The 16,447-nt window shown below is 35.6% G+C and overlaps 1 protein-coding gene across 1 annotated transcript in view; it reads right to left on the minus strand.

Moving 5' to 3' along the window:
* Positions 1 to 13,452: 13,452 nt before the first annotated feature.
* Positions 13,453 to 16,447, minus strand: part of LOC135222134 (uncharacterized) — a 65,008-nt gene continuing 62,013 nt past the window's right edge. Inside the window, exons 4-6 of the mRNA XM_064260302.1 lie at positions 16,132 to 16,404; positions 14,998 to 15,165; positions 13,453 to 13,712 (exon numbers count right to left, since the gene is read on the minus strand). Of these exons, the coding sequence (XP_064116372.1) occupies positions 13,453 to 13,712; positions 14,998 to 15,165; positions 16,132 to 16,404 (701 nt within the window). The remainder of the gene's footprint in view (positions 13,713 to 14,997; positions 15,166 to 16,131; positions 16,405 to 16,447) is intronic.

A 16,447-nucleotide genomic window follows, 5' to 3' on the forward strand; every position in this document is an offset into this window, starting at 1 on the left:
TACAGGCTAGGCTGACTTAGACTGTACAATGTAAATAAGTTTGTTGAATTACAGGTCAGTATGACTGTGACATGTTACATAGCTTTACCTCCTGGTAATAATTCCCCTTGGTGCTGTACAAATACGTAGCTTTTACATGAAATGGTTCAAATGATTTGATCTAGCTCTGTATAGAATGTACTGTGTACTTTCCCCTAAATCCCAACTGTATGAATTAATGCAGATTGTAATTACATGTATACTACTGTAATTAAATAAATAGTTTCTCTTATAAGATCTGAGTAGCCTTGTAGGTTCAAATATACATTAACATCAGCGAGGCATTCCAGTTTTATGAGTAAACTGAACGGTATAATATTATACATTTCATAGGACCATTAATCTCAAACATCCCTTATTTCCCTCTCAGGACACCATATATAACCTACAACAGTTAACTAACACCCAATACAATTAATCCCCCCCCCCCCCCCCGCCACAAGGGGAGTAGTGCCAATAATGCACTGCAGGTATTACTTAAGGTTCTTTGCAGCTTCCCTTTGGCCCCCTAACTGCAACCCCTTTCAAACCTTTTACTGTACCTCTGTTCATATTTTCTTCCTTCAATCTTACTTTCCACCTTCTGCTTTTACTCTCAATTTTCCTTTCAGCACTGAATGACCTCATACGTCCCAGTGCTTGGCCCTCTGTCTAAATTGCTTATTCTATTGTATTCCCTTTTAGGATACCTGTTCGATGACTGTTTTGCCAGGTTATGGCGTTTGAATCTTGTTTCATGTGCGCAGTTAATAATAATAATAATAATAATAATAATATTGGAAGGAGACCCTCTTTCAAACAAGTCTTATTGAAAGATATTGCTGCATCAGCTGCATTCAACTTGTAAATAGTCTTCTCTATTTTTCTAATAATAGCTTTCTCTCTGCTATTACAACTGGCGAGTATTGCGCTGATATTACTCATCAGGAGCAGTCAATTTCAGGGGTAATTGTTACAAATGTATTTATTTGTTACAGTAAATGAACAAATAGGTCAAAATATAAGTTAATATAGTGGCCAACGTTTCTCTCGGTATCATCCGAGCATGATCACGGCAGTGGATCGGAGCAGACTGTTGGTGCTGTCAAGATCTACTCAATATATAGCGGCAGGTCAGCAGGGGTTCAACCGCTAGCTGCGTTTTCATTGGCCGGTGGCGCAATGCACTCCCGCCATTGGTTGAAGGAAGTTTTCTTCAAGACGCTTCTCGTCGTTGAAGGTTGCGAAGAGCACTTTGACCTCCCCACCAACTTAAGGAGACCTATTTATATAAATAATACAAGTAATACCAGACTGAGCGACACCCCCGATCTAAGAATACCAGATGAGACGAGCAGCCCAGCAGCCAATGACATCGCGAGCCGTCGTGACACAACGCCCAGGGAAGCCTTGCCCCAGCCTCAACGGTCTGCTAGGCTGCAACTTCGCGACCTTCAACAACGAGAAGCGTCTTGAAGAAAACTTCCTTCAACCAATGGCGGGAGTGCATTGCGCCACCGGCCAATGAAAACGCAGCTAGCGGTTGAACCCCTGCTGACCTGCCGCTATATATTGAGTAGATCTTGACAGCACCAACAGTCTGCTCCGATCAACTGCCGTGATCATGCTCGGATGATACCAAGAGAAACGTTGGCCACTATATTAACTTATATTTTGACCTATTTGTTCATTACTGTAACAAATAAATACATTTGTAACAATTACCCCTGAAATTGACTGGTCCTGATGAGTAATATCGGTGCAATACTTGCCAGTTGTAATAGCAGAGAGAAAGCTATTATTAGAAAAATAGAGAAGACTATTTAAAAGTTGAATGCAGCTGATGCAGCAATATCTTTCAATAATAATAATAATAATAATGATAATAATAATAATAATAATAATAAGCAAATCATGGTGATGAGATCTGACTTGAGTAAACTGAAAGAGATGGCAGAAAAAAGGCTAAGAAGCAAGAAAACAAGGGAGGAACTCAACGAGAAATACAAAGTACAAGAGAGGGGACTAAACAACACAATAGAAGATGTAAAACAGAGGCTTAAGGCCAAAGCACATAAGATCCAACGGTACATGAACAGGAATAAGTGATACCAACAGAACAAACTATTCGGAACCAACCAGAAAAGACTATACAGCCAACTAAGAGGGGAAGACAACCACCCAGAAATTCCCGAAGCCGAACCAAGTAAGAGACTCTGGGAAAACATATGGAGCAATCCGGTTTCACACAACAAACATGCAACATGGCTCCAGGAAGTCAAGGGGGAAGAAGAAACAGGGAGAATAAAACAAAGATTCACAGGACATCACGACAGACACAGTCAGACACCAACTAAAGAAAATGCCAAACTGGAAAGCCCCAGGTCCCGATGAAGTCCATGGATACTGGCTCAAAAACTTCAACGCCCTACACCCACGAATAGCAGAACAACTCCAGCATTGTATCTCAAATCACCAAGCACCCAAATGGATGACCACAGGAAGAACATCCTTAGTACAAAAAGACAAGAGCAAGGGAAATATAGCCAGTAACTACAGGCCTATCACCTGCCTACCAATAATGTGGAAGTTACTAACAGGTATCATCAGTGAAAGGCTATACAAACTACCTAGAGGAGACAAACACCAATCCCCCACCAACAGAAAGGCTGCAGAAGGAAGTGTAAGGGCACAAAAGACCAGCTCCTGATAGACAAATGGTAATGAAGAACAGTAGGAGAAGGAAAACCAACCTAAGCATGGCATGGATAGACTATAAGAAAGCCTTCGACATGATACCACACACTTGGCTAATAGAATGCCTGAAAATATATGGGGCAGAGGAAAATACCATCAGCTTCCTCAAAAATACAATGCGCAACTGGAATACAATACTTACAAGCTCTGGAATAAGACTAGCAGAGGTTAATATCAGGAGAGGGATCTTCCAGGGCGACTCACTGTCCCCACTACTCATCGTAGTAGCCCATGATTCCCATGACAAAAGTACTACAGAAGATGGATGCCGGGTACCAACTCAAGAAAAGAGGCAACGAATCAACCATCTGATGTTCATGGACGACATCAAGCTGTATGGTAAGGCATCAAGGAAATAGATACCCTAATCCAGACTGTAAGGATTGTATCTGGGGACATCAGGATGGAGTTTGGAATAGAAAAATGCGCCTTAGTCAACATACAAAAAAAAGGCAAAGTAACGAGAACTGAAGGGATAAAGCTACCAGATGGGAGCAACATCAAACACATAGATGAGACAGGATACAATACCTGGGAATAATGGAAGGAGGAGATATATAAAACACCAAGAGATGAAGGACACGTCAGGAAAGAATATATGCAGAGACTCAAGGCGATACTCAAGTCAAAACTCAACGCCGGAAATATGATAAAAGCCATAAACACATGGGCAGTGCCAGTAATCAGATACAGCGCAGGAATAGTGGAATGGACGAAGGCAGAACTCCGCAGCATAGATCAGAAAACCAGGAAACATATGACAATACACAAAGCACTACACCCAAGAGCAAATACTACGGACAGACTATACATAACACGAAAGGAAGGAGGGAGAGGACTACTAAGTATAGAGGACTGCGTTAACATCGAAAACAGAGCCATGGGGCAATATCTGAAAACCAGTGAAGATGAGTGGCTAAAGAGTGCATGGAAGAAGACTAATAAAAGTAGACGAAGACCCAGAAATATACAAAGACAGGAGAAAGACAGAAAGAACAGAAGACTGGCACAACAAACCAATGCACGGACAATACATGAGACAGACTAAAGAACTAGCCAGCGATGACAATTGGCAATGGCTACAGAGGGGAGAGCTAAAGAAGGAAACTGAAGGAATGATAACAGCGGCACAAGATCAGGCCCTAAGAACCAGATATGTTCAAAGTACGATAGACGGAAATAACATCTCTCCCATATGTAGGAAGTGCAATACGAAAAATGAAACCATAAACCACATAGCAAGTGAATGCCCGGCACTTGCACAGAACCAGTACAAAAAGAGGCATGATTCAGTGGCAAAAGCCCTCCACTGGAGCCTGTGCAAGAAACATCAGCTACCTTGCAGTAATAAGTGGTACGAGCACCAACCTGAGGGAGTGATAGAAAACGATCAGGCAAAGATCCTCTGGGACTATGGTATCAGAACGGATAGGGTAATACGTGCAAACAGACCAGACGTGACGTTGATTGACAAAGTCAAGAAGAAAGTATCACTCATTGATGTCGCAATACCATGGGACACCAGAGTTGAAGAGAAAGAGAGGGAAAAAATGGATAAGTATCAAGATCTGAAAATAGAAATAAGAAGGATATGGGATATGCCAGTGGAAATCGTACCCATAATCATAGGAGCACTAGGCACGATCCCAAGATCCTTGAAAAGGAATCTAGAAAAACTAGAGGCTGAAGTAGCTCCAGGACTCATGCAGAAGAGTGTGATCCTAGAAACGGCACACATAGTAAGAAGAGTGATGGACTCCTAAGGAGGCAGGATGCAACCCGGAACCCCACACTATAAATACCACCCAGTCGAATTGGAGGACTGTGATAGAGCAATAATAATAATAATAATAGGCATGATCCCGAGAACCCTGAAAAGGAACCTGGAAAAACTATCTGCCGAAGTGGCTCCAGGACTCGTACAAAAGACTGTGCTCCTAGAAACAGCGCACATAGTGAGAAAAGTGATGGACACCTAAGGAGGCAGGATGCAACCCGGAACCCCACACTATCAAAACCACCCAGTTGAAAAGGATAACTGTAATAGACAAAAATAATAATAATAATAATTATAATAATAATAATAATAATCATAATAATAATAATAATAACCCAACCACCTGAGTTACATGCTAAGTAACATTTTTAAAACCTGAAAAAATCACAACTGAAAATAAACAACTTTCATATTGTTTTTTTAAAGGATACTGTGACCTTATACTTTTTTAAACAGAAAAGTGTTAGTTTTTGAAATATTTACCAAATACATGCTGGTACCTATGTAATTTCCCACACCGCCCCCCTCCAATTCCCAGAGTACGCATAAAATGTTGTTTTTTTTTTTTAATGCTTTAATGGTATAAAATTCCCTGAAAATTATCTGTATTGTTACCTTATGTTAATATTACAATGTCCAATGGTAATAATAAAAAAAATTACTCTCTCTAAACATAACCCAAGACGCTTTTGTCTTAAAAAAAAAAATGTAAAATTTCCAAAAATGTGGTCACAGTTAATAAACAGGAATTCACATTAATAAACATGTCATGGAGCATGTTAGTAATAATCCCAGCAAACCTTTGAATAATGATTATTGATGAATATAGTGGTGATTAATGTAAACTAAAATCTAAAATATAAGGATTATTGATGAATATAAAGGTAATTAATGCCAAAAAAGTTTAAGAATTGATAACTTAACATAGTTAATGAAGTTATAAATGTGGAACATATTAATAATACTCCAACACACCTGTAAATAGTAATCAATGATGATGATAAGTAAATAATCCCCCCCAAAAAAAAAAAAATTACATACAGAAATTTACAAAAATGTAATATCGCTGCACCTAGTTCATAGACATCAACGTAGTACATGAAGTATTTCGATTACAAGTGCACACAAATTGTGAATAAGGATTAATAGCAAACATAATGGTGATTAATGGTCAGGAAATTATCGTTAATATGTGAAAAGGCATGATAAATGATTTGTAATGGCGAAAAATATATAGTTGTACTCACCCAAAACAGATTTTCAAATCTTGTTTATTGCGTTGAGTTGAAAAGTAGACGAGCACTTGCCTGGCATGTTGTAAGTCCGTAGTGGCACAGACCCAGTTGTTATCACAGAGTATGGCACTCTTCATGATAATGGAACCCACAGATATTCTTTCACTCCATGTGTATAATTCTTCAGTGTGAGATACACCTGTTCCAAGAGCTATCATGAGCTGCTTACAGGTGTTACAGGTATCCTTCTTCACAGGACATCTTAACTTTGCAACATTTTAACTTCACCTTAGGTAGTTAACATTTATCCAATACAAGGTATTTTGCATACAGTATCCTGATGCTGAGGTGAAACTCCAAGCAATGCCAGTTGTGGTTGTGTTTATGGGAGCAGTAGCTGCAGCAAGCTGGCAGAAGTGTTCATAAACCCGGTATTGGGGGTCTTGCCCCTCAGGTCCTTAATTGTTGTCCCTTCTTCAGAAAACTTTGCCACAAAAACTGGGTCCCCCTATCAGTTGCTTCATTAATGGGGAGGAAGGAAGCTTTGCTGATTATCACCTTCCCCTTGTATCATGATTTCCCTTTGATGGGTTCCCTGAGAGCATTTGGAAGTATGCCGTCTGAAGATTGCAATCCCCCACTTACCAGTACCCTTTGAAGACCACATTAATAATTCTTGCAGAGTTGGTTAATCATTCTTGCAGAGGTGTACATACCGACCTACTTAGCTGGAACAGTCTTCTTGGTACAAGTCTTTTAACAAAGCTACAGAAAGACAGTACTAGGTATACCTAGGTTAGAGCTCTGCCTATCTTTTTTTAACTTTTTCGTAATAGCCTATCCAGTGATGGCCGGCCAGGCAGGACACTTTCATAGAATCTGTATTGTCTAGACTCCCTATAGCATTAATATTATCTATTGACGATCAATAATACCGATGGTAATAGGAATAAAGTTGTTTGTTTACAGAGCACATATTTACACAACACTGGATGAGCTCAAACTATGAGGTCACGTGACAATAACAAAAGCGCTGATTGGCTGATCACCTCAATTATAAGTTTCAGCAAGAGATGTACCCATACAACGGCCCTCCAGAAAAATGTTGCGTGAACTGGACGGGACTCAGCAAAGCTTATGGTACTACAATGGGTTTATATAAAAACATAATGCGTAACCATTTGTATTAGTCGAAAGACAGTTCGCATCATAAACGATTTCCTACCATAACTGGAGGCGGTGTATAAGATCATTCCTCATATTTGTATCGTTTGAGAAAGGGATTCCTGTTCGAACTTGCATTTCGTTGTACGTGACGAGTCATTAAACCATTTTTTTCTTTGTCACAACGTAGTTTTAATTCCATCAGCAGTCTGTTCCTCTCATCTGCATTCATACACCTAGACTCATGTCAAAAGCCAAACCATTCGACCAGGATTTCATTCGAAAGTCACCAATTGGCAACTGATACGTTGCCTTTCTATTCTTCTTTTTTTATGCGAAAACAAAATTAATTTAATGAGATGGGGTCATAGTATGAATTACAAGAGGGATATATACTATAAATATTAAAATGGTGGGAAAATATGGCAGTTAGCCAAATTACGGATGAACAGTTACGAAACATTTCTGAGAATTCCGTTCACCCTTTCCAATGCGTTCGACACAAAAGCCCTCATCAGACATAGGTTCAAATTTCAAGGTAATCTAAATCTAAAATACCTTAAAAAAAAAAAAGAGTTTTCATAACATTGTGGTATGTCTTGAGTTATAAGAATCGAATTTCAAATAGTTGTTTTGTAGTTTCCAACGCTGACTATATGTATTATTATTATAAAATAAATACGAAAACGTTACTGTAGCTAGAACGCATCCATGATATCAACGGGTGGGTTAACGTAGTACTATGTGGCCCAACCAACATTTTTTTTCTACCTTTGGCGTGTTAATGTTCTTCATTTGCTAAAGATACATCATACGCTTAATATTCACGTTACTGTACATTTTCTGGTGGGAAAGATTTGAATTACCGTATTAATTAATCACAGACCATTAACAAGCAAAAAAATTTTAAAAAATACCATTCTTCGTCAGTTAAAGAGAAAAAAAAAAGTGTTGCTTAGGCCTTAAGTCCATACTATAACTATCTCAGTTAATAAATATCTTATCGAAATCATTTAAAAAAAATAATAAACTTTTATTAGAAAAAGCAGGTAGCCTCCAAGAAATAAATCATTTAGTAAACTGGATCGCATCTCAGAAGCATTAGATGTTTGCTAGGCCTACATAACATCACTGCAATATACGGGCAATTTGAACTACCCTAAACTTCATTTTCGACTGAAACCATTTGTAATTCACACTGCTCTTTCGAAAATATTTGTATAACAGCTGAGCATACTGTTATAAGCGGTAGATGTGCTACCATGACCACTTGTGAATGCTGGTATTGGCAGCCTTTCAACCTTATCACGCCGTACTTTGAAGTAAGCAATGTAGAAACCGAATTTCACCGAATTATTAATGTTACCAATGCATTAATAAAGAGATCATATCTGTATACCCACAAAGAATGAAATATTAGTCGTTAATTCGCAAACTGATAGGCACTGTGACTCAGATGAAAAAGGAGTTTCACGCTACTTGGCAATCATGCGCACTTGACTTAGAGTCTGAAATTTTGGACGACAAAAAGAATCATGTGGGGTTACTTCTGAGCACGACATAATACATAAAGATTAGTTTACAGTAATTTACAGCGGTACGGAGAGTTGCTTAATTTTATCTACTGTAAGTTCATTTCTGCATGCTGCCATCTAATTTTATTATATGTGTTATCCTTTAACCGGAATTGAATATACTAAATATGACCCAGTGGATATAATATTTCATGTATAATACTTCTTTTTCAATATTAATAATAATAATAATAATAATAATAATAATAATAATAATAATAATAATAATAATAATAATAATAATAATAATAATAATAATAATGACAGGATGATTTTGTGTAAATACTCAACACCTAGAAACGCCAACAGATACAAAATTCGAACATGAGATAGAGTACACATGAATTTGTCCATTAAAGAACTTACGACACAGTTGATAGTTGAAATAAGGATTAAACTTGCAAATTTAGAGGCAAATTGTCTCCCAGGGACATTCTTTTACCCTCCCTGCCTTGGATAACAAATTTCTCAAGATAAATAAAAGCCGCTAAATATGTCTCTGATAAAAAGCGTTGGCGGAAATTAAAAGACTCGGAGACCAACAACTCACGATAAATTATGAAGGCGCGAAAGAGGGTCGGAGGGACTTTCTCCAGAGAGAATTGTGCCCAAGACAAAGACCAATTATTATATTATCAACGAAACATACGGTGGTGATGTAATTGTGCGTCAGAGTAAATTAATTTTTCATTCGTCTTATTTCGGAATATTCGACATATTTCGAATTATGAATATTTAGAATGTTTGAGTTCTCCGTGTCTTCTCTGCACGCACATACACAGCAAATCTAAATAAGATTATATATATATATATATATATATATATTATTATCTGTAATATATTATATATAATATATATTAATACTACATATATATATATCTATATATTATATATATATATATATCTTTTGTATAATATAATTATATAGATATATATATATATCTCTTTATATTTATATATAATATATAATTTATATATTTGTAATATATCTATATATATATAATATATATATATAGTATATATATATATATATCTTATATATATATATATACCAAATATATATTATCTAATATATCATATTTATTATATATATATATCTATATCATATAGAGTATAAATATATACATATATTATATATAATATACTATATATATTTTGTACTATTATAGATATATATATATTTATATATATATATATATATATATATATATTATATATATATATATATATTTGTATATATATATATATATATATTATATATATATATATATATATATTATATATATATATATATATATATATATATATATATATATATATATATATTATATATATATATCATATATATATATATATATATATATATATATATATATATATATATATATATATATATATATATATATATATATATATATATATATATATATATATATATATTTGTGTGTGCGTGTATTAAATGTAAAATATAAAAGCTATAATGATGACAATAATAACGTAATTTTATGAAAAAATAATGAAAAAAACAGATAGATGAAGAAAGTTAAATAAAATTTTCCAAAAATTTCAGAGAGAGAGAGAGAGAGAGAGAGAGAGAGAGAGAGAGAGAGAGAGAGAGAGAGAATGAAGAACGTTCTAGTACAATCTTCCAAACATCTCTCAAGTAATTAGGCCTACTTAAGATGAGGTAAGAACTGCAAGATCTTCTTAGTATAAGGAAAACAACTGCTGTTACGCAATTTTCAGTATATTGAACTTACCTTCAATTCAGGATACTGATATGACCTTTGCCGTGTCTGATTAGGGCAGTGCTCTCTCTCTCTCTCTTCTCTCTCTCTCTCTTTCTCTCTCTCACCGGTTGCTATGCTCGGTTGTACCCCACTGGCCGGAAGTAGACTATACTCAGTTTTTTCCATTTGTCCTTCCGCCTGTGGTGTTTGCGTATGGTAACACTGCGTCCCGGGCTTTAGATAGTTACGCTATGTGTAAGCTTTAGGTAGATAAAAGGATATCTGGATGTACATTTACAACTCAAAAGTGTTTTAATAATTTACTGTATGCGAATTACACCATTGATATTCGAAATAGGATATTATTATTGTTGAATGGAAAAAACAGAGTATAGTCCACCTACCTTGGAACGGGTGGTAGTACTAGTGTTTTAATTAGTCTTACAATGGTTTTAACAGTGACGCTATTTATCTGTTCATTTTTTTTATGGCTGGAGCAGAGGTTTGTAATACTGCTTCCACTGGACGACAAAAGGCAACAGCGTCAATAAAACACAGACTAATACAGTAACAGTTCTTTATTATAAAATGATATAAATTATAAAAATACAATTATCAACCGCCACGCCCAGCCGCCAGGCTTATTATTATACCCACGAACGTTCGCCCCTCTAATAGAAACCCCTCTTCTCTTTTTTTTAAACCTCTAATGAAACATGGTTTCTTGGAAAATACGGAACAGTCACATATAATATATCTCTCACATTCCTAATTTGAGTCTCATAGATTTTATTACAAGGTGAATAATAAACGTAATACGTAAAATGTGTAACATTTTTGATATGATGTAATTTTGTTACGTTTTTTCCTTTTATTTTTTATTTTTTACAAAATTCCTAAGATTAACTCGATGGCATCTTTAATGATTCGTAAACTGAAGTAAAGTTTTAGTTAATGAGAGCTTCATCATTTTGAAATATCTACGATTTTTACCAGTAACTTTTTTTTTTATCTCTTTTGCATTTTCTGTCAATTTTCGTTTTCCAGAAATGTATTTGTTCTGTATATATCTAATTACATCATGGGTAACACACAATTATACGAGGACTTTCCATCCAGAACTCTTTTGATATCCTTTTTTATTATTTTTGCTCAAGACTGAGACATTCCACAAACACAGTTCACTCAAAAATGCTGAATACAACAACTGCCTTCGTATCCAGAATTGTTTTCTTGCAATTCTTCAGTTTTCCTTAAATTTTCTCTCTCTATTTCTGCTGTATTGCTGCTTCTACGACGCCATCTTGTATTTTTTTTTCTTCTTCTTCTCCCTCTTATTCTAAATTCTTGAGTTCGTTTACGAATCGCTTCTATTATTATTTGAACTTGCTCGAAGTACTGTCTTCCAGGATCATACTCTCGACCTGTCAGAGAAAGTGATTAAGATTAACTGTAATAATATTACAGTTCTTAGAAACCACAAACACACACATATATACATATTAATAAATATGTTATACATATATGTATATATATATATATAAAATGTAGGCGAGTGAAAAACTGGGAACATGGAACAAGTACTTTCGTAGTTTATTCTACATTTTCAATGAAGAATAAACTACGAAAGTTTATTCTACATTTTCAGTGTAGAATAAACTACGAAAGTACTTGCTCCAAGTCATGATTTTCACTCGCCTTCTTACGTGGATTTTATGATATATATATATATATATATATATATATATATATATATATATATATATATATATATATATATATATATAGTATATATAGTAGAATAAGTCAACGCCCAAGATATTACTTCAGAATTCAATAATGTCATAAATATGTAACAAAAAAGTCAGAGATGCTAAACCTATGAGAATTTAGTAGAATTATCCATGAAAGCAGAGATGACCCCGAGGCGAAGGGAGGTAGATATGTGATATAAAAAGTCAATAGAGGAAATATAAATAAATAAACAGATAAAGAGTAGATATGTGATATAAAAAGTCAATAGAGGAAATATAGATAAATAAACAGATAAAGAGTAGATATGTGATATAAAAATGAATAGAGGAAATATAGATAAATAAACCGATAAATAAACCGATAAAAACAAGACAGAACGAAGAGGAGTCGATATTTACCCTCACACAAGGCTGCGTCGGTGTCATGGGGCTGGTCGGTGCCACCAGGGGGGTGATGGATGTCTCCAGCCAGGGGCTTTCATGACACCCTCCGCCACTGCTGCTGAGGCCTCCCCCACCGCCTATGCCCAACACCACCCCTCCTCCTCCTCCTCCTCCTGTTACTGTTGCTCCACCACCTCCACCTCCTCCTCCTGCTGGTGCTCTACCCCCGCTTAAATAACTGTGTGTGAGAGGTAAAGAAAGCGTTAATTCACAGTTAAAGATCAGTTGCACTCTATATATATATATATATATATATATATATATATATATATATATATATATATGTATATATATATATATATATATATAATATATATATAATATATATTATAATATCCCATATATCCTAGTAATATATGTATAGTATATAATTATATATCTAGACTACATATATGTATGTATGTATGCATATACATACATACATATATGTGGTCTAGATATATATATTATTTATATATATATATATATAATATAATATATATATATTTAGACTACATATATGTATGTATGTATGCATATACATACATTCATACACGTGTATTTATAATATATATATTATATACTATACATACATATATATATATATATATATATATATATATAATATATAGATAGATATATATATATATATATATATATATAATATATATATATATATATATATATATATATATATAGAGGAATATATATAACTATTTATATCTATTTATATACACTATATATATACATATATATATATATACGTATACAAACACACAAATAAATGCAAAAGAGTTTGGAATTACAGTATGAATCAATGACACATTCGTTATCCGACAGTTTGAATTGTAACTTTGGTTTGAATCTTGATTTAAAAAAAAGTAAAATCACAGAAACTGCCTCTGTATAAATATCTCATTAACCTAACCTAACCTAACCTCCTGCCACCCGCTATCCTGGAGAAGGCCTGGAAGCTTCCAGCTGCGAGTGGGAACTGCCTTGACTAAGCGACCTCGCAGGCTAGGAAAGAGCTGAAGGGAAAGACGCGGGACTGCTTCGTCCTCCCTCCTCCTCCTCCTTCTCCTCCGCGCCGCCCTCTGGCGGAACCAGATGAAGATGATCACCCCCGAGAGGATGACCACCATCCCGCAGGCTCCAGCCACCACCCCGCCTATGGTGCCGTCCAGGTCGTCCCAGAAACCGTCGTACGTCCAGGGCGTCCCAGAAACCGTCGTAGTCACCCGGGAAGTCGTCGAGTTCCGGGTCGGTGAGTGACGGGTCTTCTCAAGAAGGGAGGAGGAGAGAGAGATAGAGGGTGTGCATTGATATCCCAATACTGTTCCATGGGCGCCCGCAGCATATTTTCCAAGAGGGTGCAAATTTGATATATACTGGATGTTTCGAAATTAGAGTCCCCCACCCCCCTACACAGAACAAATGGACAATTATGAAGTTTTCTGCTATAGCCTATCTCCAAGTGGAATCTTCTTTCTGTATTTCACTTCACTCCCTCTTACTTCTTCCTAATAAACACCTTATTATTCTTTGGAAGTTTGAATGTCAAGTCAGTGGCCCCTTTTGTGGTGGGCTCGTTCCATAGAAATAGTGTTCATCTTCTAAATAATAGTAATTACCATGGCTCTGACGTAACAAAGGTATTGGCGGTCATTTTCAGCAATTACAGACAAAACATTTTCAGTTGAGTTGATTTAACCGCTTATAGAATTTACCAAAACAATTTCTTACATTTGGGTATAATATTGGAAAGTGTTCTCGCAGTAAACAGGGAATGAGTACTATATGAAAGAGTTATGTTTTTTTAGTATAGCTTACCTATTTATGTAAAAGTTCTTTTCAAAGCTTCCTGAAACAGTAAGTAGATAATGGGGGAGGATTCTATAGCAACAAATGTAATTATTTATTCGAGTGTTCTGCGAAGCGAAATACTTAAATCATGAAAAGTTTTTTCAGGAAGCGACAATAACGTCGGGTCGCTATTTTTATTCAAAATGTCAAGAGATCTCAATAAATTATGCTTTCCTGATAATATCGTGCTCTTATTTTAAGCTGGATCTGTCTAAGGACGGATAAATCGATTCATTCGGATTTTATCTCTCTTAAGATGTCACTGCAAAGTCTCTCTCTCTCACTCTCTCTCTCTCTCTCTCTCTCTCTCACACACACACACACACACACATACACACACGCACACACACACAAGGGTTCTAAACACACTGTGCTCTCTCTCTCTCTCTCTCTCTCTCTCTACACATCTAAACACACACACGTGTTCTAAAAACACTTCTCTCTCTCTCTTACACACCAATACACACACAAGTGTTCTAATGTTGTTTTTGATTAAGCTGACCTTGTGTCAGCACGGGCTCTTACTCACGGAGCAGCCCGTAAGAAGTATTCTAAACACATTGCTCTCTCTCTCTCTCTCTCTCTCTCTCTCTCTCTCTCTCTCTCTCTCTTTTACACACACATACACTCACTCACTCACTACTCATGCAGCCGGTATCCCATCTCCCATCCCTGAAGAAACCACCTCCCTACACTCACCCGTCAAGTGAATAGATATCTTGGGAAATGTCTGGGCGTACATGTAGACGGGTTTGGAGCGGGCGTGAGGGGAGACGACATACAGCACGAGCTTGAGGGAGGCCCCAGCCGGCAGACCGCCCACGTCGAATTCAGGGCGGTCTCCACTCACGTTTGCCAAGAGCGTTCCTCCCAACCACACCAGATGATGTGATGGAAGTTGCAGTTGATATTTTTCTAATATTTTTTTTTTTTATTCTTAATTCGAAACCAGACGATTAGTGAAGGAGTGAATATAATTGTTTTGAGATGTGATATTTTTTATCTAAATCAAATGTTGATTCTGATTTATGTTCTATGAATATTATACACTACAAACAGAGTTGTAATGGCTATCCGTTTATTAAGTATAGGACTGGACGATTAGTGATGGAGCGAATATAATTATTTGAAGATTTGATATTTTTAATCTAAATCAACTGTTGAGTTTGATTTATGTCCTATAAAAAATATACAATAAAAACAGAACAGTAATGGTTATCAGTTTATTATGTATAAGACTTGACAATTAGTGAAGGAATGACTAGAAATGATTGACAGTTGTTCTAAATCAAATACTGATTTAGATGTATGCTTTATAAATGTTATAGAGAGTAAATGCAAATGTTCTAGATTTGTTTGAGCAATTTAAAGGGACAAGGTGAAAATTTCTATGATGGATCAAATGTCTAAAGTCTAAATTCTAAAAAGTTACCTTACAAATTTATATTGAATAGTAGACATATATCTTTCAAGACTCGTAATGAAAAAAAGCCTCGAAGCTTTGCATAAAACTACAAAATATTTAGCTTGACATCGAAGCCTGTTGAATGAAAAAAAAGGAAAAGTATAAAGCACAAGATAATAAATCTAATCACGTTGGTTTTTCCTATCCAAAACTCAAGTAAGAAGAGGTTAAAGAAAATTTGGATAAAGGAGAAAAATAATCAAATGATTAAAATAAAATAGGTTAAACCCACTATATTTATCATTTTGAATAATTTACAAATATCTTAAGATACTTTGAAGTCAAGAAAACTATTTGAAATAAGTAATGATAAAAACCAATTATTTCACTATCATTATCATCAATTGTGACTCTTCCCCCACAACAACCGACAAAATAATAATAATAATAATAATAATAATAATAATAATAATAATAATAATAATAATAATAATAATAATAATAAAAGTAACCAACCTGCATATTAGCCGTAGTCCTGACCTCAGATGACCTGACGAAGCTCAGCCCAGGGGAGTAGTTGATTAAAGGCACCACATTCGAATCGGTGGTATCCCTGGCGGGCGCCGGATCATCGCACCTGACCTCTATTCTTTTGGTCTCGACCGCCGTGACGTTGCACGATTTCAGAGATTCCGGCGGTTCTGACCAGGGTAGAAGATAAGAGGTCATCAGGATGTTGGGTCA

The sequence above is a fragment of the Macrobrachium nipponense genome, chromosome 3 (assembly GCF_015104395.2).
Source record: "Macrobrachium nipponense isolate FS-2020 chromosome 3, ASM1510439v2, whole genome shotgun sequence".
Taxonomy (NCBI): Eukaryota; Metazoa; Arthropoda; class Malacostraca; order Decapoda; family Palaemonidae; genus Macrobrachium; species Macrobrachium nipponense.